Source organism: Paroedura picta, chromosome 6, assembly GCF_049243985.1.
Source record: "Paroedura picta isolate Pp20150507F chromosome 6, Ppicta_v3.0, whole genome shotgun sequence".
In the NCBI taxonomy this organism is placed as follows: domain Eukaryota; kingdom Metazoa; phylum Chordata; class Lepidosauria; order Squamata; family Gekkonidae; genus Paroedura; species Paroedura picta.
This window is the reverse complement of record NC_135374.1, coordinates 12,537,385-12,560,939: the sequence shown is the minus strand read 5'-3', so window position 1 is coordinate 12,560,939 and position 23,555 is coordinate 12,537,385. Positions and strand designations below refer to the sequence as shown.

At 48.2% G+C, this 23,555-nt stretch overlaps 1 protein-coding gene across 5 annotated transcripts in view; it reads left to right on the top strand.

Annotated features, from left to right (window-relative positions):
- Nucleotides 1-22,748, top strand: part of SLC36A4 (solute carrier family 36 member 4) — a 94,795-nt gene extending 72,047 nt beyond the window's left edge. For 4 of the 5 annotated variants that reach the window (XM_077341439.1, XM_077341438.1, XM_077341440.1 and 1 more), the window contains exon 12: nucleotides 21,616-22,748. In XM_077341439.1, the coding sequence (XP_077197554.1) occupies nucleotides 21,616-21,923 (308 nt within the window). In that variant the 3' untranslated portion in view covers nucleotides 21,924-22,748. The remainder of the gene's footprint in view (nucleotides 1-21,615) is intronic. The other variant, XM_077341437.1, reaches the window with a different exon arrangement.
- The last annotated feature ends 807 nt before the right edge of the window (nucleotides 22,749-23,555 follow it).

Here is a 23,555-nt window from a genome sequence, read left to right as displayed (position 1 = left end):
GTGTTGCAGGACCTTCTGTTTCAGGGGGTGGTTGTTTATTTGGATGACGTCCTGATCTACAGCCAAGATCCCCAAGAGCACGTGACCCTGGTGAGGGAGGTGTTAAAGCGCCTGCTGGCAAACCACCTATACGTGAAGCTGGCTAAGTGCGAATTCCACCGTCCCTCCCTGGACTATTTGGGCTACCGCATCTCAGCCCAGGGCATAGCTATGGACCCCGAGAAGGTGCAGGCGGTGCTGGACTGGGAAAGGCCCCGCACCCGGAAACAGCTACAAAGCTTCCTGGGGTTTGCTAATTTTTTTAGAGGCTTCATCCCCAGATACTCCTCCGTAGTGGCTCCCCTCACGGACTTGCTAGGTACCAAGGGGAGAGGTCCTCGCGCCACGCGGCCCAGCGCAGCGCTCGGCTGGAATGAGAAATCGGAGGCAGCGTTCCTGGCCCTCAAGCAAGCTTTCGCGTCTGAGCCCACGCTACTGCACGTCGACCCAACCCAGCCGATGGTGGTACAAGTCGACGCCAGCGACGCAGCAGCCGGGGCGGTTCTCCTGCAGCGAGACCAGGCGGGACAGCTGAGGCCGGCGGCCTACCTCTCACGAAAATTCGCCGAAACGGAGCGGAACTGGTCTACCTGGGAGAAGGAGGCGTTTGCGATTAAGTTCGCCCTCACCGAATGGCGGCATTGGCTGGAGGAAACAGAGGAGCCGTTCGAGGTCTGGACAGATCACAAGAATCTGGAGGCGCTCCGGCAACCGCGATCCCTGAACGCCAAGCAGATGAGGTGGGCGGAGTTCTTTTCGCGGTACAATTTCAAGCTGGGTCACATCCCCGGCAAAGAGAATTTCCTCGCGGACGCCCTCTCCCGGCTGCCGCATCATGGGGAGGGGTACGCTCCCTGCACCAGGTCTGTGTTCGGTGAGGAGCAGCTGGGACGGGGGGTCGTCACTAGGCGTCGGGCCCGGGGGGAATGGGAGCCCGACCCGGCGACCGCCCCGCTCCGAGACCGCCTAGTGGCAGCCTACGGGACAGACGAGGAGCTGGCTGAGCTCCGGGACTCTTTGATTTTGGACTCCGGTCTCTGGCGGAGGGGGGAGGCTGTCTACGTCCCGGAAGGGCTACGACGGGAAGCCCTCAGCCTCTGCCACGATGCTAAGACCGCCGGGCACTTCGGTTTCGTAAAATCCTGGAAGTTGGCCCGGCGGCGGTTTTGGTGGCCCAGTCTGCGGCGGGACACAAAAGCTTACGTCAGTGGTTGTCCTGTCTGCCTGACCTGCAAGCCGGGGGTTGGCAAGCCGAAAGGGCTGCTGCACCCGCTCGAGGTCCCGACCCGGCCGTGGTCAGTGATCTCCATGGACTTTATAACAGACTTGCCTCCCAGCAAGGGGAAAACGGTGATCTGGGTGGTGGTAGATCTATTTTCCAAACAGGCCCACTTCATTCCTTGCGCCAGTGTCCCCAGTGCTTCACAGTTGGCTCGGATGTTCCTGGATCACGTGTTCCGACTGCACGGGCTGCCGGACAAGGTGATTTCCGATCGGGGCTCACAATTCGTGTCCCGGTTTTGGCAAGCTTTCCTGCGCCTGTTAGACATCGAGCAAGGGCTGAGCTCCGCTTACCACCCCCAGACGGACGGGCAGACCGAGCGGGTTAATCAAGTACTGGAGCAGTACTTGCGGTGTTTCGGTTCCTATCATCAAGACACCTGGGTGCCCCTGCTCCCCCTGGCCGAGTTCGCGTACAACAACGCAGACCACAGCAGCACGGAGATGTCGCCTTTTGCCGTCGTCTACGGGACAGACCTGAGACACTTCCCGGAGCTTGGAGAGGTCCCCGCCCGGGAATCGGCCGACCTTCGCGAGTGGGGGAAGCGTGCCGGGAGCTGCTGGAAGTCGCTGCAGGAGCAGCTCCACAAAGTCAAGGCAGCGCAGAAAGAGGACGCCGACCGGAAGAGACGACCAGCTGAGGAGATCCGACCGGGGGATCGAGTTTACCTTTCCACCCGGAACCTCCGGTTGAATTTGCCCAGCAAGAAGCTAGGCCCTCGGTTTTTGGGGCCTTTCGAGGTCTTGGCCCCGATCAACGAAGTTTCGGTCAAGCTCAAGCTCCCCAAGAACCTCCGGCACATCCATCCCGTTTTTCACGTGAGCCTTCTAAAAAAAACTCCGGACGGTGACGTTTGGCACCCCGTGTTTTCCCCGCCAGCGCCCGAGGTCCTGCCGGGGGGGGAGCACCACGAGGTGGCGGATATCCTGGACTCTAGACTCCACAGGGGGAAGTTGCAGTACCTCGTGGAATGGAAGGACTTCGCTTTGGGGGACCGGGAATGGGTCTGGGCAGCGGACGTCCTTGCGCCCCGACTCACTGAACGTTTCCACAAGCGGTATCCTGGCCGTCCCGGGGGGTTGGAGAATGGACCTTTGGGGGGGCAGAATGTCGTGGTTCGATCCTTGGTGGCTTGGGAACCAGACCGAACCCCGCCATCAGAGGCGCCCGCGATCACGGAGGTAGGGCATGGTGATCACAGGCAAGCCGGCAGCTGGGCGCCCCACCCGATCGTTGAGGTGGCAATGGCCGCTAAAGAACCTCAATGTCCCCCTCCACCTTTTGACAAGGGCCCGGAGATGGCCCTTTGTTCCAGGAAAATGGGCCATCGGGAACCCCGGAAAACCTCGCATATGTGCATGAGTCATGATTGTATCAGCATGTTCCCTCCGGAAGTACTGGGTGGGGCAATACAGCCAAAGGAGGTGGGTTTTGTATAAAAGAGAGCTTCCACCTGGAGTTCGGTGGAAGCTCTTACTCCATACCAGCGGACTCCACGTTGCTGAAAATAAAGCTTGTTCCTGTTGTATCGTCCACCCGGCCTGGCGTGACGTTTTCTTCAAGGGGCACCCTGTTTTTTCAGTTAGCAAGCGGGTTCCCGACAAAAGTTGAAATAGTCACAGCTATGGAAAAATACCTCGTGCAGAGGGAGTCCCCCTGATTGATGGCATAATTGAGGGAAGGCAATTATCAGCCACTTTGAGACTCCTCCAGGTAGTAAAAAACAGAAAAAACAGCTCTTCTTCAGGTTGGGTCTTCCTCTTTTCCTGCTGCTTTCAGCTTTTGCTAGCATGATAATTTTCCAGTGATTCTTGTGTTCTCATCTTTTAATTTGCAATGGCGTAATTGTAATGTTTTAAATGTGACGGTTCGGAACCACCCACGGCCTGCTTGAAAAAGCGGTAAGGGCACTATACAAACCCAACAATCATCATCACTAATCGCAAAACGAAACTGAGCTCAAGTTAACAACTCACTCCCTACTTGATTGGCCCTCCCAGAAAGAACTCTGCCAATGAGGGCCAATCAATTCAAATTGCACTCTGCCAATGAGGGGCAGTCAGCTCAAATTGCATGCAGACAACTCACTCCCTACCTGTTTGCCCCCCCCCCCCGAAATATTCCCCCAATAGGAAGTGACCCTCAGCATGGAATGACCTGTCCGAAAGGAGCCCTCAGCCAGGAAAGGCTAATAAGGGATCAGCTCTCTGCTTCCAACTTCCTAGTTTCAGAAATTTGCTGGGTGGAGGAGGAAGCAGCCTCAGAGCATGCATCACAGTCAATAAGTTGCTCTGACCTCCTGGCCTCTTTAAACTGCAGTCTGGAGAGGAGACGTCATTCTAGGGCATCCCCAAGTCCCATCTGGAGGCTGGCATCCCTGAACCTCCCTGGGCCACAGTGCCACAGAGACCTCCCCTCCCAAGCAAGTCCTTTCATTTACAGGAGCCTGGAGATGAGTTATTACTGCAGAGTCCCCCTTCCATAACAGCCATTTCCCCTGGGGAGCTGATATCTATAGTCTGCAGGTGACCTCCAATTCCAGGATATTTCCAGGCCACATCTAGAGGCTGGTGACCCCTGGGTCAGGAATCTGCCTTGAGGTTTGGAGGCAGGGCTTCAAGAGTCTGGGGGGGGGGAGCTTTTGCCATGTAGCCAGCCCCCAGGAAGGCTACAGTGCAGGTGTGCAATGGGCTTTGCCTCTAACTAAATACATAAACTCTGCCTCTGTGCAGATAAAGTTGGCAAGTAGAACCTATGAAGCCGGTCTGTTCTGACTGTCGGTGACTCTCCATGTTCTCAGAAAAACATAAATCTTTCTCTGCTGCCTTTTGTTAGGGATTCCAGACCTTGACCCCTATGGCTGTCCACATGTCCAGTCTGTCCCAATGCACTCAAGAGAGCCAAATAATCTGCCAAAGTAGAAGAAGAAGAAGAGTTGGTTCTTATATGCCGCTTTTCTCTACCCGAAGGAGGCTCAAAACGGCTTACAATCCCCTTTCCTCTCCCCACAACAGACACCCTGTGGGGTGGGTGGGGCTGAGAGAGCCCTGATATTACTGCTCAGTCAGAACAGCTTGATCAGTGCTGTGACGAGCCCAAGGTCACCCAGCTGGTTACATGTGGGGGAGTGCAGAATCGAACCTGGCATGCCAGATTAGAAGTCCGCACTCCTAACCACTACACCAAACTGGCTCTCAGTTTGGTAGACTTCCCCTCCCCGACACTGAGGTTGTGCTTGGGCAAATACACCACTCCTTTTTCAATGCACAATGCCAAAATCTTTGCAGAGCTAATGCTTTAACAAAAAAAAGAAGAAGAAAGAAAAGAAGAAAGGAACAAAATCCTTCAAGAGAATCATATTGATGCTTTTTATACAGAAGGTGGGGAGGAGGAAGTAAATACTAAGGTTTGAACGCCTACGCTAATCACGTTAAAAGAAGCTGATGGGAGCTTTCCGTATAGAAACCACTTTGAATTAAGCCAGAGCAAATAATTCTTATTCAATAACTTGCCCGAGGAAATGGGAATCGAAGCTTGTTTGCATCCTTTAAGACCACACTGAATGGTGCAGATTTATCTGCTTGTGACGCCTGTGCCTTCTGCCGCTTTTGCTACGCAGGGATTTTTTCCCCCTTGTTTTGAATCATGGATTTTATTTGTGCTGCTCTTGTATTTCTAATTGACTGTCTGCATGGCCAGCAGTGCTTAGGAATACAGAGAGGAGGTGTTATTTCAAATTCCACATAACAGTTGGAGGCCTTTTCCCCAACCCTGGTAGCAAAGGGGGTAAAAGTTCTGAATAACATCTGCATCAGAACCATTTTGACAAGCACCTTTACTGATTTCAAGAAGGCAAATCTTCAGCGCGGTGAAGAGAGCCAGTGTGCTGTAGTGGTTAAGAGTAGCAGCCTCGTATCTGGAGAACTGGGTTTGATTCTGTGCCCCTCCACAAGCTGCCAGCTGGGTGACCTTGGGCCAGTCCCAGTTCTCTCAGAGCTCTCTCAGTCTCCCCTCCTTCACAGGGGAGAGGAAGGGAAAGGTGTTTGTAACCTGCTTTGGGATTCCTTCCAGTAATGAAAAGCAGCGTACAAAAACCAACTCTTCTTCTTCTGTATGATTTTATATGAAAATGGGATTTGGCTGTATGGATCATGGCCAGATGGGGGTGGCACCTGCCATGAAGTCATAGGACACATATGCTGACTCGGTAGGATTTTCAAGCCAAGAGACCTTCAGAAGTGGTTTGCTGTAGCCTACCTCTGTGTAGCAGCTCCGATCTTCTTAGGTGTTCTCCCATCCGGATACTAATTACAGCTTCTGAGATCTGACGAGGTCAGGCTAGCTGGGGCCATTTGTCGCAGCCCAAATTTTCCAAATTCAACTGTCAAGGGAAGTATTGGGAAGCCTTCTCCAAGCAGAAACACCCCCCTACATCACAGTTTATAAACTTATCCCATTCATTCATTCATTCATTCATTCATTCATTCATTCATTCATTCATTCATTCATTCATTCATTCATTCATTCATTCATAGAATCATAGTTGGAAGGAGCCATACAGGCCATCTAGTCCAACCCCCTGCTTTACGCAGGATCAGCCTAAGTAACTTCATTCATTCATTCATTCATTCATTCATTCATTCATTCATTCATTCATTCATTCATTCATTCATTCATTCATTCATTCATTCATTCATTCATAAAATCATAGAGTTGGAAGGGCAACAGAGCAACATACAGGCCATCTAGTCCAACCCCCTGCTCAACGCAGGATCAGCCTAAGTAACTTCAAGTAATCATTCATTCATTCATTCATTCATTCATTCATTCATTCATTCATTCATTCATTCATTCATTCATTCATAATTGGATTTGTATGACTTCCACTCCCACGGCTGGCTCACAGCGGGTTACATTTTCAATATACATTCCATACAATAACAATAAAACCCCCTATAAAAATCGAAAACTCAAACCAATCGATGGCCATGCACAATTTAATTCATATCCCACACGAGCCCGGTGGGAAGACCAAAGACGGCCGATGGGAATTGGGGATGATGTCACTAGGGACCTGTCGAGTCAGGCCAGTCTAGTACTGTCCCCGACCCTGATGGGAGACTTGAGTTTTCATTCATAATTCAGTGCACACCAGAGGAATAACTTTTTTATCCCTGATATATCCGTGAGTCACAGTCTTTCTGAATGAACGAGGCATCGTTAAATTCAGTGAGGGAAATGCTGGCGTCTGAAGCTCGAATAAAGGGTAGACATGTTCTAGAATGGACTTTAGTAGATGTTGCGACTGCTTGACCTCATTCGTGTGCGTTTGTCCCATGACATTTTCCTGCCTTCGTGAATCGATTGGTGGTTTGAATCGACGGCTAATTAAAAGGGCCTTTTGTCACACAGCATCGTTTCTCCTTAAAAATGCTCCCGGGAATTAATGTTTCTTTATCTGGTTCTGTGTCTGTAAACTCCTCGACCAAATTATTTGGATGGATATGCTGGCTTCCTGGACTGGCATGGCTCCCTTTCCCCCCAGCCAAACTTTCAGGGTGACCTTGACACGAAAAAGGAAACTGGTGGTGCAGCCAAAGGAGACAATATCATACCTATGGATGACCTGGTGTACTTCACATTGGATTCATAATTATAGACACTACAACAAAGAGAAACAAATTCTTAAAACAATATCATGGTTGTCTGCTGGCAAGGCTTTTATATAATACCACCTCAGACCACACTAAAGAGAGGAGATCTGATAACCGTCTTCAAGTATTTAAAAGGCTGCCATATGGAGGATGGAGCAGAATTGTTCTCTCTTGCCCCAGAGGGACGGACCAGAACGAATGGGATGAAATTAATTCAAAAGAAATTCCTTCTAAACATTCAGAAGAAGTTCCTGACAGTCAGAGCGGTTTCTCAGTGGAACAGGCTTCCTCGGGAGGTGGTGGGTTTTCCATCTTTGGAAATTTTTAAGCAGAGGCTGGATAGCCATCTGATGGAGAGGCTGATTCTGTGAAGGTTCAAGGGGGTGGCAGGTGACAGTGGATGAGCGATAGAGTTGTGAGTGTCCTGCATAGTGCAGGGGGTTGGACTAGATGACCCAGGAGGTCCCTTCCAACGATTCTAGACGCTTTTTTCTTTTACACGCCTTGCACTCATACATCTTCTCTATCATGAAATAAACTGAGCCCCTCCTCCCCGCATCTTATTTTTGTTGCATGTGCACGATAGTGTGCTGTTTTTTTCCTCTTACCCACATGTGCTTTAATCTACTGTTTGCTTTGATATTTCATCAGTGCCTTTGGGCTTATTTTCAAGCCCTTTTAAAGTGCTCTTAAGTAAACTGGAGATACAGTGATAGAGTATTGCAATAACCACTAGAAGGTGCAAAATGTGTAGACACAATATGGAGACGGGGAGTTGGTTTTCACACCCAGCTTCTTACTACCCTACGAGGTCTCAGAGTGACTGACAATCGCCTTCGCTTCCTCTACCCACAGCAGACACCCTGTGAGTTAGGTGGGACTGAGAGAGCTCTGACAGAACTGCTCTGTGAGAACAGCTCTAACAGGACTGTGACTGGGCCAAGGTCACCCAGCTGGCTGCATGTGGAAGAGCAGAGAATCAAACCCGGCTCTCTAGATTAGAGGCTGATGCTCATCAACACTACATGAATGCCATTTTGGGCTGTATCAACAGGGACATCACATCAAAATCACAAGATGTCATAGTCCCATTGTATACGGCACTGGTCAGACCACACCTGGAGTACTGTGTGCAGTTCTGGAGGCCTCACTTCAAGAAGGACGTCGATAACATTGAAAGGGTACAGAGGAGAGCGACTAAGAGGATCTGGGGCCAAGGGACCAGATATGAAGATAGGTTGAGGGACTTGGGAATGTTCAGCCTGGAGAAAAGGAGGTTGAGAGGAGACATGATAGCCCTCTTTAAGTATTTGAAAGGTTGTCACTTGGAGGAGGGCAGGATGCTATTCTCGTTGGCTGCAGAGGAGAGGACACGCAGTAATGGGTTTAAACTTCAACGATATAGGCTAGATATCAGGAAAAAAAATTTCACAGTCAGAGTAGTTCAGCAGTGGAATAGGCTGCCCAAGGAGGTGGTGAGCTCCCCCTCACTGGCAGTCTTCAAGCAAAGGTTGGATACACACTTTTCTTGGATGCTTTAGGATGCTTAGGGCTGATCCTGCGTTGAGCAGAGGGTTGGACTAGATGGCCTGTATGGCCCCTTCCAACTCTATGATTCTATGATTCTGTGATTCTATAAGCTGGCACAAGAAAGGTTACATGCTAACGTCAGTGCTGGAATGGGATAACAGAAGTGGAATAGGGCATAAACCAGATACAAGTTTAGAGCCAAATTTATCTTTGCCTGGCAACCTGATTGTATGCAGGTTTACTTGAGAACAGACACCATGGTGTTGGGTAGGGCTTATTTCTGGGCAAATGTTTCTACAGTTTTTGCCTTCTTCTCTGTGACAATAGGGATCCCTGATGAATTTTTAACTGAATACCTGATTTGATTACTGCTCCTAAATTGTATTACAGGATCTCTTATCTTCTGAGCTTCTAGTGGAAAATTGAATTTCTTCAGTCTGCGCTCGATGATGCTAAAGTCTACGTATCATTTCTGAACCCAGAATATAAGATTTGAGGGTTGGGTGATGTTTTTTACTGGAAAGCCAATGGTTTCTGTCTTTCAATTTCATTTCCCCAACTAACAAAAACGGAGGGATACTTAAGGATCTTAACACTGCACCAACTTCTAAGTGTTGCCAAATTTCTAAGGCTTGTTATTGTTGTTAGGTGCGAAGTCGTGTCCGACCCTTCGCGACCCCATGGACAATGATCCTCCAGGCCTTCCTGTCCTCTACCATTCCCCAGAGTCCATTTAAGCTCACACCGACTGCTTCAGCCTGGTTTCTAGGTTTAATTATAATTGTTTTTTTGGGGGGAAAGACATGTATTGTTAAAACAGTGCCACTGTATATATGGTTAAATCATATGTGGGGTACGGATCACATGGAGAGAACCTATGCATAGAAGAACAGTTCTTTTTTTATACCCTGCTTTTCACTACCAGAAGGCGGCTTACAATTGCCTTCCCTTCCTCCCCCCACGACACCTTGTGAGGCAGGTGGGGCTGAGAGAGCTCTGACAGGACTGCTCTGTGAGAACAGTACTATCAGGACTGTGACTAGCCTAAAGTCAGCCAGCTGGTTGCAGGTGGGGGGAGCGGGGAATCAAACCTGGTTCTCCAAATCAGAAGCCGCCTCTCTTAACCACTACAATATGCTGGCTTGTAAATATAAGTAACTTCAAGCTAATTCTTGATCAACCCAAGTTTATGCCAAGACATTGAAAACCCTTCTAAGGGGGAGTCAAGGTGGTAGCTTTTATTTTTCCAGCTCAACCACTGCAGCCTGAACTCAGAGTGAGGGACTCTTGGTTGCAATAGTAGACCCTCTTCTGTGGCTGGAACCAATTATTGGGGCGGCATGTTCATGCCGAAAAAAATGGACGATTCCAAATTAGTGACAAGAGAGAAACAGAATCTATCCAGTGGCTTAATAAAGCTTGAAAAGATAAAGAGTCTCTTATGTGAGCTCACAGCCTTGACTCTCCATGATACAGGAGCGTTTGCCTAATTATACTCAAATATTAACAAGGACGGACTCACTGCCACTGACGAAAGATTGAAAACGGAAAACAAATCTAGAGACCGTTCTGGCAGAGTCGAAGCCTGAATAAATAACATAAGAGACTCTTTTATCTTTTCAAGCTTTATTAAGCCACTGGATAGATTCTGTTTCTCTCTTGTCAAAGATCACATGGCCATACTACGAGAGCATATGTGCCATCCATGCTGTGTTCCAGCTAAAACTTGCTCATTATCTAATCCAGGCATTCTTGATCAGGGTTTCTTGACAGCCCGGGAAGGGTTTCCCAATTGGCTAGGAGTTAATTATATATTTTTAATTTGTTTAACATTTTTGGGGTGATATGATCATATATGGTCATGTTGACTCACTTCCCCCTCCCAAACTGGCCAATGATGGGCCTGGAGGGGGTGAGAAAGGCGGGGCTTGAACATGGCTCTCCTCCCCAACCACATTCTGCATGATCACCCCACTTCTGGAGTTTCTTGAAGCCTGAAGAATGTTTCAGGGGTTTCTCAATGGTGAAAAAGTTGAGGAAGGCTGCCTTTACCCTGCTGAGAATGTGCCAGACTACAAATAAAGTGATACTACCTCTGAATGTGCTAATAACCTCTTCTCCATGTTGTTTGTCCTGTTCAGCTACTGTGTAAGCTGAGGAACATGTCCAGTGCTTGTCCTAATGAACCACATAACTTACCCATATAACAGTATCACATTTTCTCCTTGGCTCTTCTTTCTGTCCTTTATTTCTCCCTCCCTAACTTGCATTCCCATTGATTTTCTTGGGTAGACTAAAGTTCCAGTGCAAAATTGAAAAAAAAAATATGCAGACGGTGGCTTGGAAACTGAAGTCGCAAACAAGTCCGCATTTGGAAATTTTCATTAAAATGTCAGGTATGGGTGCTTTTATTAATATCACCCAGAAGCAAAATATTTGTTTGGGTAAGCATGGAAATTGTTTTTTGTGCTTTCCCGGTTGTGTTTTGGCTGGATGTTCCTTCAGGGCACCAGACGATAATTACTCTTTAGTCACAATTTGAATGCTGTCAACAGGAGATTTGAAGAGCAGGAAAGAGCCATCTCTTTTTTCTGCAGAGCAGGTCTCCAAACTAATCTATCATTTGGCACGGATGGCCACGTGGTATGGAAATTTAAACTTCACCAAGGCACTGATAGAATTACAAAACAGGATCCCAGATTCCTCCGGCTGTACAGTCTTTGGTATTTTTCTGAGAAATTGGTCGAATCTAGTTTGTTACTCATTTTATAATGATCAGAAATAATCTTGGCCAGCTATGACACCAGTAACTCAAGAGTTCAAGGTAGGCAACAATACAGGTAGAACAGGAATTCCAAACCTGCAGTCCACTTACCCCTAGGGGTCTGTGGGAGCTCCTAAGGGCATTTGTGGCATTTCAAATCCTGCCTTAATAGACTCAGCCAGAAGCTAGGAAACTGGCCGCTTCCCCTCTCCCCTCTTGTGATTTCTGCATCTGGATGGGAGCGGTGCCTTCACGCCTAATCCCGCCTTCAACTGTATCCTGTCTCTCCCCTCTCAGTCCTCCTCAGCTCTGCCTGTTAACTTGGGTGGTGATGTCACTTCCCATGACATGTGACTTCTAGGGGGCGTGGCGTGGCAGGGAGTTGTGGCCAGCTGACATCACTTCCTGGGCTCCTCAAAGCCTGGAAAGATTATTTTCAGGGCTCCTTCATGGTCAAAAGGTTGAAAAAGGCTGGGGTAGACAAATAATATATTTTTTAAGATGTGGTATATGGCAGGATCTGCTCGCCCTGCAACATCCCGTCATAATTTCAGCTGTGTTGGCTGGGGGGAAAATGAATTATGGCATATTTTACATCTTGCTGTACTTCTGATCTTTGTGTCGATGAATAGCTAACTCGGTGCTGTCAGAATGACATCAAAGACAGAGGAGAGGCTGGTCTGTTTTCTGCAGGCTGGTCTTAATGTGTGGTGTTAGATGCAGCACCTGGGGGGTGATCAACTGGGCCGTGGGTCCTCATGGGAATGCAGTGAGCCCATCTTGTCCAAATAGGGTGTGTTAGTGAGTCACCAGGGTGTGTCTGTGAGCTGATTGGGAAATATATTGATCTGTATATGCGTAACAGATTAGTTTTGGCAATATCGCTGGATCAATAAACTGTCTCACTAAAATGCCAGGCCTGTTCAACTGAGAAGTCGACAGGAATGTGACAGTAACTAACATGACAAAACTCTGATTTTCAAGCAAGAGAAGTGGTACTAGAGAGCCACCTTAAAGATATCTGCCAAACGCCAACCAACACCCGCCCCCGAGATGTTTACTGCAATGATGTCCATTTAATGTCACTAATTGTATGAGTCATAGAAAAGCGTTCTTCAATAGATTGTGAGGATGTCAGTCTCCAAAACGGCAAAACTTCAGTAATGATCCTCCGTTTTTCCATCACTCCCTTTTTAATCTCCTCCTTTTCCTTTTTAACGGTGGTTTTAAAAGATCCTTTACTTTCTAATGCTCTTGTTTTAAGAGAAAAGGATGTCATGTTTTTAAAAACTGAAGTATCTTAATAGGTTCTTTTTTCTTTAGCTGTTACACACTCTTGGTCAAACCATTTATCTGAAAAGGAGGTGTTTTGAACTAGCTTTAGTAGGCAATGGAGTTAAGAGTTTGTATAAGTTCCTAATGGCAGAAAGTGAAGAGGAACTAAAGAGCCTGTTGATGCGGGTGAAGGAGGAGAGTGCAAAGGTTGGCTTGAAACTCAACATCAAGAAAACAAAGATCATGGCATCCGGCCCTCTCAATTCCTGGCAAATAGATGGGGAAGAAATGGAGATAGTGACAGATTTTATTTTCCTGGGCTCCAAGATCACTGCAGATGGGGACTGCAGCAAAGAAATTAAAAGACGCTTGCTCCTGGGGAGGAAAGCAATGGCAAATCTAGACAGCATCCTAAAAAGCAGAGACATCACCCTGCCAACAAAAGTGCGTTTAGTCAAGGCTATGGTATTCCCAGTTGCAATGTATGGCTGCGAAAGTTGGACCATAAGGAAGGCCGAGCGTCAAAGAATTGAGGCTTTTGAACTCTGGTGCTGGAGAAGACTCTTGCGAGTCCCTTGGACTGCAAGGCGAACAAACCAGTCAGTCCTAGAGGAGATCAGCCCTGACTGCTCCTTAGAAGGCCAGATCCTGAAGATGAAACTCAAATACTTTGGCCACCTCATGAGAAGGAAGGACTCCCTGGAGAAGAGCCTAATGCTGGGAGCGCTTGAGGGCAAAAGAAGAAGGGGACGACAGAGAATGAGGTGGCTGGATGGAGTCACTGAAGCAGTAGGTGCAAACTTAAATGGACTCCGGGGAATGGTAGAGGACAGGAAGGCCTGGAGGATCATTGTCCATGGGGTCGCGATGGGTCGGACACGACTTCGCACATAACAACAACAACAACAAATAAGTTCCTAGTAGCAGTCAAGTATAGAATCATTATCTGTCTGTCTCTCTGTCTTCCTACCTACCTACCTACCTACCTACCTACCTAACTAACTAACTAACTAACTAACTAACTAACTAACTAACTAACTAACTAACTAACTAACTACTGAAATGAAGTGATGGCTTTTTAAACCTGATGTTAAAACTTAATCCAGCTTATTTTTGTTGTCAGAATTTATTTGAATGTATTGTTGAATTTTGACGTTACCTGCCCTGAGCCTAAAGGAAAGGGAAGGCTATAAGAGTTAAAAAATATATTATTAAAGATTCAAGACTTTGCAGGATCAGTGGTCTGATTCAGTATAAGGCAGCTTCACGGAGGTCAGGCTAGAGAACGTTGTGATTTTCAAGCAAGCAAGGAGTTGTTTAGAGCTGCATTCATGTATGCCAGGGGTAGTCAAACTGCGGCCCTCCAGATGTCCATGGACTACAATTCCCATGAGCCCCTGCCAGCGTTTGCTGGCAGGGGCTCATGGGAATTGTAGTCCACGGACATCTGGAGGGCCGCAGTTTGACTACCCCTGATGTATGCGCATCACAGACCGAATAAAGTAGCTTTGAAGACTATAGAGCAGGAATAATTGCCCACGCATGCCGCATTTAAAATGGTAGGATATTATTATTCAGTATCTGAAAGGGACCCCTCAAGACTCATCTTAAAAATCCAAGCACATGTTCCAATGTTATTATGTCGCCAGCTACAGAATGCCATTCGATAATGTGAACTTTAGGGCAAAAATTATGGTTCCCTTGATGGAACGTATTTACAAAGACCAGAAATTCCTGATCCCAGAGTGAGCTGTAAAATTGACATTATGCCCAGAGGTATTATTCACCTAGCCAGCTCCACATCTGTGGCTGAGTGTCCCCCCCCTCCCCGGGGGTATCTCCTCTACCAGGGCATAGATTTTAATTGAACCGGCTGCTGTACACTAAATTCTGGTACAACGCTGTATGTTTTTTTCATCTTGGATGTATTGGATTTGTTTATAGCGGTTTTATTGTAAAAGTCTTTGAGGCTCACATGGGGCTAAAATGCCGGGGATCAATTTTAAAAACAGAGATTGGTGGTTATGGAAGCAAATCTGAAGCAGGGTAGTATGTGGGAGCTGCTGCATACAATTCAAGATGGCAAAGTGACCGGTGGCCCTTCATTATATTTCCCCTTGCAAAAACCTCCCATCAGGCCATGAGAGTATTGGCATGTTTTGATTCCGTTGTAAAGATGGGGACATGGAAGCAAAGAGAAACCTGTTGTGGGCAAATTAAAACAGTTTGACAAAATGGTACTTAGGAAGAAGCAGCCTTGGTTTATATACCCCCCTTTTCATTGCCCGAAGGTGTCTCAAAGCGGCTTCCATTCACCTTCCCTTTCCTCTCCTCACAACAGACACCCTGTGAGGTGGGTGAAGCTGAGAGAGCCCTGATATCACTGCTCGGTCAGAACAGCTTTATCAGTGCTGTGGCGAGCCCAAGATCACCCCGCTGGCTGCATATGGAAGAGGAGCGGGGAATCAAACCCGGCTTGCCAGATTAGAACTCACTTCTAACCAGTACACCAAGCTGGCTCTCAAAAATAGTTTTTGATTGTCAGAAACCCACCATTATGAAATATTTGCTATTATTTATCCACAAATTCTAAGAAGGATCCCCAAGAGTCAATAAATTCTTCTAATGTTTACCAAGTTAGTCACTTCCACCATTGCTGCAAGATTTCTCACACGCTCCGACCAACAAGCCACTCCAGGGGGTTCTTGTTGCTGCTAGTGGCCCCTTTAAGACCAACAGAGTTTTAGTCTTGGTGTGATCGTTGAGTCTGTGAACATTTGGATCGCCGGAAACCGAAGTCTCCCTTCGAACCCGAAGAGCTGATTCCACCGATATGGGCTCTTGACAGCCTGTCAGAGTTGCACGTCGCTGCCTCTGCAACTCCCACGCAGACGCAAACTCCTTGCTCCTTTTAATTGCATATTGCTGATGGGAGAAATTAAGCCATGAGTTTTGTTCACTTTGCACACATATCCTGGAAACCTTAGCTGAACTGCAATGGAGAAGAAAGCTAGTCACTCTTCCCGTCCTACACCACCGGCAGCTCATCTGTGATGAGGAAATAGGGCAGTGAGCCAGGGGGGTCAACCTGACTTTGCGTGGCAGGTAGGAAGTGGACTGATGGAACCCCCTTCCTTGCTTGTAGAAAGCTAGCTGCTGGGAAGGAAGCTCGGAACTGAGCTTGCCATACACAGAAAGGGAGAATGCAGCCTTCAAATAATGCCTTTAGCTACATGACTTCCAACATACTGACTTTATCAGGGTCATCAACAAGGTGCCAATCAAGTGTTTTTAGAAAGTGGGCCGGACCAGATGGGACTTTTGCTCAGCTGGATTTCTGATTGGCCCCTGGAGATCTGATTGGCCTCTAGAGCTCTAATTGCCTGTGCAGATAGTTAAAAGCGGCCACAAGGATCTTCACTTGTGCAAGCAAGGAAAGATTTTAAAATAGATTGTTCATTTTAATATGCATCCTGTCCACCAGAGCTTCTGCCTGAAACATTGAAGAGTTACGTGGGACCTCACTTCCTGATGTTTTTTTGACTTTGCCTCTTATGGTAGCCATTTCTGTGATTGTACTCCATGACTCTGTCTCAGAATTCCAGCTTGATGTAGTGGTTAAGAGCGTGACTTCTAATCTGGAGAGCTGGGTTTGATTGCCCCCTCCTCCCCATGCAGCCAGCTGGGTGACCTTGGGCCAGTCACAATTCTGTTAGGGCTGTTCTCACAGAGCAGTTTTGCCCAGAGCTCTCTCAGCCTCACTTGCCTCACAGGGTGCCTGTTGTGGGGAGAGGAAAGGGAAGGCGACTGTAAGCCGCTCTGAGACTCCTTCAGGTAGTGAAATGCAGGGTATGAAAACCAACTCTTCCTTTTCAAAGGTGCCTGCAGCCTGAAACAAGTTGTGAGCCCCTTCACTGCATCACCTGCTATGTTTGTCTAGAAATGCTCTCAAGAGACACTTGCTAGAAGACTTCTGTGTGGGACTCATTTCTGAAGTTTGTGCTGGATCTACCTCGCCTCCCCCACAGGGTGTCTGTTGTGGGAGAGGAAGGGAAGGCATAACAGGCACTCTGTGAGGTAGGTGAGGCTGAGAGAACTCTGAGAGGAACTGCTCTCTGAGAACAGCTGTAATAGGACTGTGACTAGCCCAAGGTCATCCTGCTGGCCTTATGTGGAGGAGTGAGGGATCACACCCAACTCCAAGCAGGCAGGCTAACCCCTGGAGTCTTCTGAAAGGCACTGCTGGTATGAACAAAAGTCTCTTTGTTCCTTGTCTAGTGAATTGCTTAAACATTTGATTATAGGGTGGGTCAGATAACCTTTACTTTTGAAGGGTCAAGACTCCAAACCATTTGAAGTTTAGACCACTGTGAGCTCTAATAGCATTTGTTGCACCTGACTTTTCAGGAAGCATCTTGCCCATCATAAACCTTCCCAATGGGAAATCACTTTTCACTTTGTCGATTTATATGTTTCTAATGTTTTAATTATTTGTGAAGGAGGGGATCCTTTATTTCTCTCCGTCCTCAATCCACTGCAGCACTTGAGAAATGGGTTTCTGGCTCTTGCCACTTGATTTTGTATAGTGGAAAGAATTAAATGCTCAAGTTCTAAGCCATCTTCTGTTGGCTGACCCTTGGCTTAATGTACAATAAAGCAGAAAAACAGTGGGAGGAGGACGGTTCTTGGGAGGGGGGAAAAATTTGAACTGTTTTGACCTCCCCTGTCAGACTGTTTTGCTTGGTTTTAATGATGAAAGGATTCTGTTCTCTCACAGCAAAATACAAAATAGGAGAGTGCTTTAGTCGACCTGATTGTCAGTGTTTACCTTTTTCTGACTTGTGTACAAAAGCAGGCCTACATATGCCTACATATGCCTTTTTGACTTTTGGCCCTGTAAGACAGAATCTGTGTAAGACAGAATCAGTGCGCATCTAATTAAAAATTAATAGAATCATAGAATCATAGAGTTGGAAGGGGCCATGCAGGCCATCTAGTCCAACCCCCTGCTCAACGCAGGATCAGCCCAAAGCATCCTAAAGCATCCAAGAGAAGTGTGTATCCAACCTTTGCTTGCAGACTGCCAGTGAAAAACAGGCTTCAATATCTGGATGACTGGGTTTAAAATATGGGGGAGCTAAGTAGGTTGGCCACGGTAGAACCTGGATGGGAGACCACCAAGAAGGACTGGGGTTGCAAGGGGTTGGCCATGGTAGAACCTGGATGGGAGATCACCAAGAAGGACCGGGGTTGTTATGGAGTTGGCTATGGTAGAACCTGGATGGGAGACCACCAAGAAGGACTGGGATTGCTATGGGGTTGTCCACGGTAGAACCTGGATGGGAGACCACCAAGAAGGACTGGGGTTGTTATGGAGTTGGCCACGGTAGAACCTGGATGGGAGACCACCAAGAAGGACTGGGGTTGTTATGGGGTTGGCCATGGTACAACCCGGAAAGGAGACCACCAAGAAGGACTGGGGTTGCTAAGGGGTTGGCCACAGTAGAGCCTGGATGGGAGACCACCAAGAAGGGCTGGGTTGCTGTAGGTTTGGCCACACTGTAGCCTGGATGGGAGACCACCAGGAAGGACTGGGGTTGCTGTGAGGTTGGCCACAGTAGAGCCTGGATGGGAGACCACCAAGAAGGGCTGGGTTGCTGTAGGTTTGGCCACACTGTAACCTAGACGGGAGACCACCAGGAAGGACTGGGGTTGCTGTGAGGTTGGCCACAGTAGAGCCTGGACGGGAGACCACCAAGAAGACTGGGGTTGCTAAGACCATGTCAAACTGCCTTTGGTCACCTCTTACTTGGAACACCCATGGATTGGGTCACCATGAATCAATTGTGGCACAGCACATTCTGCTTCAGCTGTCCATGTGGTGAATGAAGGGTGACACTTGTGCAACGTCCGTACAGCTTCCTTGGGTTTCCCACTGGAGCTGCAGCTATCTGTACTGTGTTGTGCTGCTCCTAAGAGTACCAAAATCCCTAGGAGCAGTAATGGAGCAGTAAGGTGGGTAGGGAGACTGCAGATGATTTAGAAAGGCAGGAAAGATCCTTCTGCCAATGGAGATATGTTCCTGGTTCCAACGCAGAAACCCACCAAAGAGAGCCAGTTAGGAGTGCGGACTTCTAATCTGGCATGCCGGGTTCGATTCTGCACTCCCCCACATGCAACCAGCTGGGTGACCTTGGGCTCGCCACGGCACTGATAAAACTGTTCTGGCTGAGCAGTAATATCAGGGCTCTCTCAGCCTCCCCTCCCTCACAGGGTGTCTGTTGTGGGGAGAAGGAATGGGAAGGCGGCTGTAAGCTGCTTTGAGCCTCCTTCGGGTAGGGAAAAGCGGCATATAAGAACCAACTCTTCTTCCTCTTCTTCTTCTTCTTCTTCTTCTTCTTCTTCTTCTTCTTCTTCTTCTTCTTCTTCTTCTTCTTCTTCTTCTTCTTCTTCTTCGTCCCCAACCAAATGCAATTTTTCCTTGCTACTACCTTCTCTGCATCTCTTAGTTGGCCTTTGGCAGTCAGCTGCAAGCATAGTTTAAATGGGAATTCTGCATACAGCTCTGATCGACAGGCTGTATTCCCTGTCAGAATCCATCCACGCATTTTGTCCTAGAAATAAATCATCTTCAGCCAAGCTCCTACCATCTCCCGCCCTTTGTGTTAAGCCTAATTAGTGCCTTCAGTCATACGGTGAAGATGCTTGTGTTTTTTTTGGCAACTTGTTACAAAACCTGCACAGCCAATCACCACAAGGCAGCTGAGACCTGACAGCACTTTCCATCTTCCATATAGTTATATAGTCTATGTTTCTTTGGCTTGCATAAGGTTTTCACTGATTAAAGGTAAAGGTAAAGCTAGCACCGAGTCATGTCTGACCCTTGGGGTGACGCCCTCTGGCGTTTTCATGGCAGACTCATAGCTTCATGTTATATCATCATGTCTGGCGAATTTGAGCCCTGTTAGCCTGAATTTGCCCAAAACTGTGAAGATCATTGCCCCAAGCTCTTCAAACAGTTTGCAAACATTGGTTTTAGCATCTGTGTCCTTACGAAAATTGCAAACAATTTTAGAAAGAATCTGTGTGGGCCATTGGGTGCTTAGCTCCACTGAAAGAGAAAAGATTCCAGATGGTATCGTATAAAGCTAGGAACTGTAAACAATGATCATCAGTTTGGTGTAGTGGTTAAGAGTGCGAACTTCTAATCTGGCAAGCCAGGTTCGATTCTGCACTTCCCCACATGCAGTCAGCTGGGTGACCTTGGGCTCACCACAGCACTGAGAAAACTGTTCTGACCAAGCAGGAATATCAGGGCTCTCTCAGCCTCACCCACCTCACAGGGTGTCTGTTGTGGGGAGAGGAAAGGGAAGGCGACTGTAAGCCATTTTGAGACTCCTTCGGGTAGAGAAAAGTGGCATATAACCACTTCTCCTTAATATTGAAGAAGAGTTGTTTTTACGCCCTCCTTTTCTCTGCCCTAAGGGATCTTAAAACAGTGTCCTCTCCCCACAACAATCACCTTCCAGCTAGGTGGGGCTGAGAGAGTTCTGAGAGAACTGTGACTGGCCCAAGGTCGCCAAGCAAGCTTCACTAGGAATTGTGATCCATGGACACCTGGAGAGCCACAGTTTGGCCATCTCTGCTGCATGCTATGGCGTCTGAGATGCCCGTTTTGCTCAGGTGGCACCATGCCAGGGTGCTGCTGGGTGTTTTGGCCAGAGCAGGTAGCCCTGCCTGATGGGGGAGCCTTTTCCCCTTTGGACCCAGTCTGTCCTGGATTTCTGCTTCCAAATGAGGCAGCCAGAGCAGCGAGGTTCTGACGCAGTGCAGGGCGGTGGGGACCTATTTTAATTCTTAAGAATGGGGTATTGCATTCTTAAATTAAAAAAAAAAAATTTTTTTGTCTTGGGATGCCGTAGCTGAGGCCGCAGGTGGGGAGGAGCTGCGCAAGAATGGCCTGACTCTTCCCTTCTCTATGGTCTAGGTCCGACATAGGCCCTGTTGACACCTGGGGCAACAAAGGGAATGCACATATCCATGTTCCCTTATCCTGGGACAAATAGGGGGCCTGAGACAGGCCAGGCCTGGGACGTTCCTGGCCTGGCCATGATGTCACCTGGAATTGGGAATTTGCCCTGCCACTGGACGAGCGGTAAGGCGGAGCAAATTCCCAGTGCGGAATGGGTCAGAGACAGGTCTTTCACATCATCGACCACCCCATCCATCTAATTGGAGATTCTGAGAATTGAATCTGGGGCCTTCTGCACGCCAAGCAGATTCTGCACCACAGAGACACAGCTTCTCTTCTTTTTTAAAGTGAGATTTCTCTTTGATACTATAACAAAAGGCACTACCATGCCACCTTTACAGCAGCGTCCATCTAGCACAGTGACTGCATATTCTGGCAGGCAATAGCTGTAGCTTAGAGATACCAGAAGCCGAACTAGGGAATACATGAGAGTGTTCATTCATTGCAAGCAGCAAAACCCATGATATCTGACGTGTGTGTGTGTATAAAGTGCTATCGGGTTGCAGCCAACTTACAAAGACCCCACAGGATCTTGAAAGCAAGAGACAATTCGAGACAGTTTGCCATTGCCTCCCATCGCCTGCCTCTGCCCTGGGCTCTCTTGGTGTCCTCCCATGCAAGTAATCACCAGGGCCAGCCTTGCTTAGCTTCCAAGATCTGACAACATTTGGTCTAGCTTGGGCGATCCAGGTCAGAATATGATATCTTATAATTGGCCATAAATATCAGATCTTTCCATTTTGCGCACATCCGTTATATTCCTCTGCTTTTTCACAAGTTGTGGAATGCAGCTCATTATATCCTGGGGGATTTTGACCCCTATTATGTTCTTAAAAGACCTGGCCTTCTCTCCCGTTCTGTTTCTCCTGCTCAGCAAACGTAGCTCTGTGGGTTTTTCTTTCCTCTTCCGAACGATCAAGAGCCTCCAGCTTTAAGTTGTGACGCGTTCAAGTTTTGTCCTCTTTAGCTCACGCCCCCACGGCTGTGTCGGCACGTCTATTTATTTCGTTAAGTCAAAGGAGGCTTCTTTCTCTTTCAGGTGCTGTAGCAATTCTGATCCCTCGCCTGGACCTGGTGATCTCGTTCGTCGGCGCCGTGAGCAGCAGCACTCTGGCCTTAATCTTGCCCCCGTTGGTGGAGATCCTCACCTTCTACAAGGACAAGGAAGACCTGGGGATGGTGTTGAAAGATGTCTTCATCGCTTCCCTGGGAATCTTGGGCTTTATCACGGGCACTTACGTGACTATTGAAGAAATCATTTGCCCCACTTCCTCCTCGCCGTCGTTAAACGCCTCGACGGGATCAGGTTGTTTGAACGTTTCGCACTTGGCCGCGGGTTTAGATTAACGCCGGAAGACTGTGGCTCCACTGGAGTTTGTCGCTACGGATTTCCTCGGGAACCAAAGATAATGCTGGATTCCACAAGGGGAAGCTGGGACCCCGAACGAATGTCTGAAACATTAAAATGCTGTCTGCCCAGAGTACGCGTCTTGCGGACCAAGTTCTCCATCTATTCCTGCCCTCCGGTTCGAGCCCCTTGTGCGACGCCTAGCAGAGAAATCTGTATTTTTGAGCAAATAATGACCAGGAATTTCGGTACATTTATTTGTGCATGAAAGCACTTTGGAGAGTAAAGCACTGCCCCGCAAGCATTGTGGAGTTGGCTAACACAAGCCATGAGAGGTTGTCTTCATTGGTGCTTCTACTCCAGGCTTTCCCAACCAGGGTTTTGAGAAACCCTGGAGTTTCTTGAGGGACCTAGAAGGGTTTCCCAATGGGCGGGGATTAATTAATTTTTAATATATATATATATTTTTAAATTTGTTAAACATTTATCTGGTGATATGACCCTATATTGCTATGTTGCCCCCCAATGGCCAGTGATGGACCTGGAGGGGGTGGGAAGGGGAGGGGCCTTGGCTGGGCATGTACCTGGCTATGCTTCCCAATCATATTCTGCACGATTGCACGACTTCTGGGGTTTCGCGAAGCCTGAGGAATGTTTCAGGGGTTTCTCAATGGTAAAAAAGTTGAGAAAGGCTATTCTTTTCATATGTTGTAGGGCAGTGGTCCCCAACCTTTATTAGGCTGGGGACCGGCAGGGCATCGGGCCGTGCGGGCCACACCCACGTTTCGGGCCGCGCCTGCGAGCCGCGCCCGGCCGCGCCCGCGCCCGCGGGCTGCACCCGTGGATCGGGCCGCACCCGCGGGCCGCGCAGGCGCGGCCCGGCCCTGATTCCCTCTCCCCGCCCTCCCTGCAGTAAGAAGCTTCCCGGGCCGCAAGCTTGCGGCCTGGGAAGTTTTTTACTGGGGGGGGGCGGGGAGAGGGAGCCGCAGCCTGGCTCCATGGCCTTTGTGGCCCGGCGCCGGGCCGCGGCCCGCAGGTTGGGGACCACTGTTGTAGGGGACAGGAGCACCATCTGCCAAGAACCTCACCTGTGCTGGCCCCACCAATTCGTGCCAGATAGCAGCTGGGCTGTTTTGCAAATCCCATGTCCTTTGACATGCAGCTGGGACTCTCAATAGGCCATTTCCCAGTAGAACAGGTGCTAGTTAGCCTGCTCCCTCTGTCCTCCCACAAATTTCGTTTTTTTTTTTGCCTTGGCTTCAGGTCACAGTCGACCTAGGCCAAACCTGTTGGGTGTTCAAGGCGATTTCCTGGCTCTGTGTAATGACCCTGGCATTCCTCAGTGGTCCCCCATCCAAACACTCACCGGGGCAGACCCTGCTTAGCTTCCAGATCTGACCAGATCAATTTATCCTAAGCTACCCAGGTTAGGGTCCCACAAAGTATTATAAACAAAAGGACACGGTTACACATTCCTCTATAATGACCCAAGTGTTTCTTGGGTTTGTCGCTGCAGTCTGTTTACATGCCAAAAAGAAAGGAAGGAAAAAAGGCCCTTTGCAACAATGGGATTTTGCACTTACAATGTCTACTTAGTTGTTTTAGTAGAGCAGAATTAAGACTGTAAATGG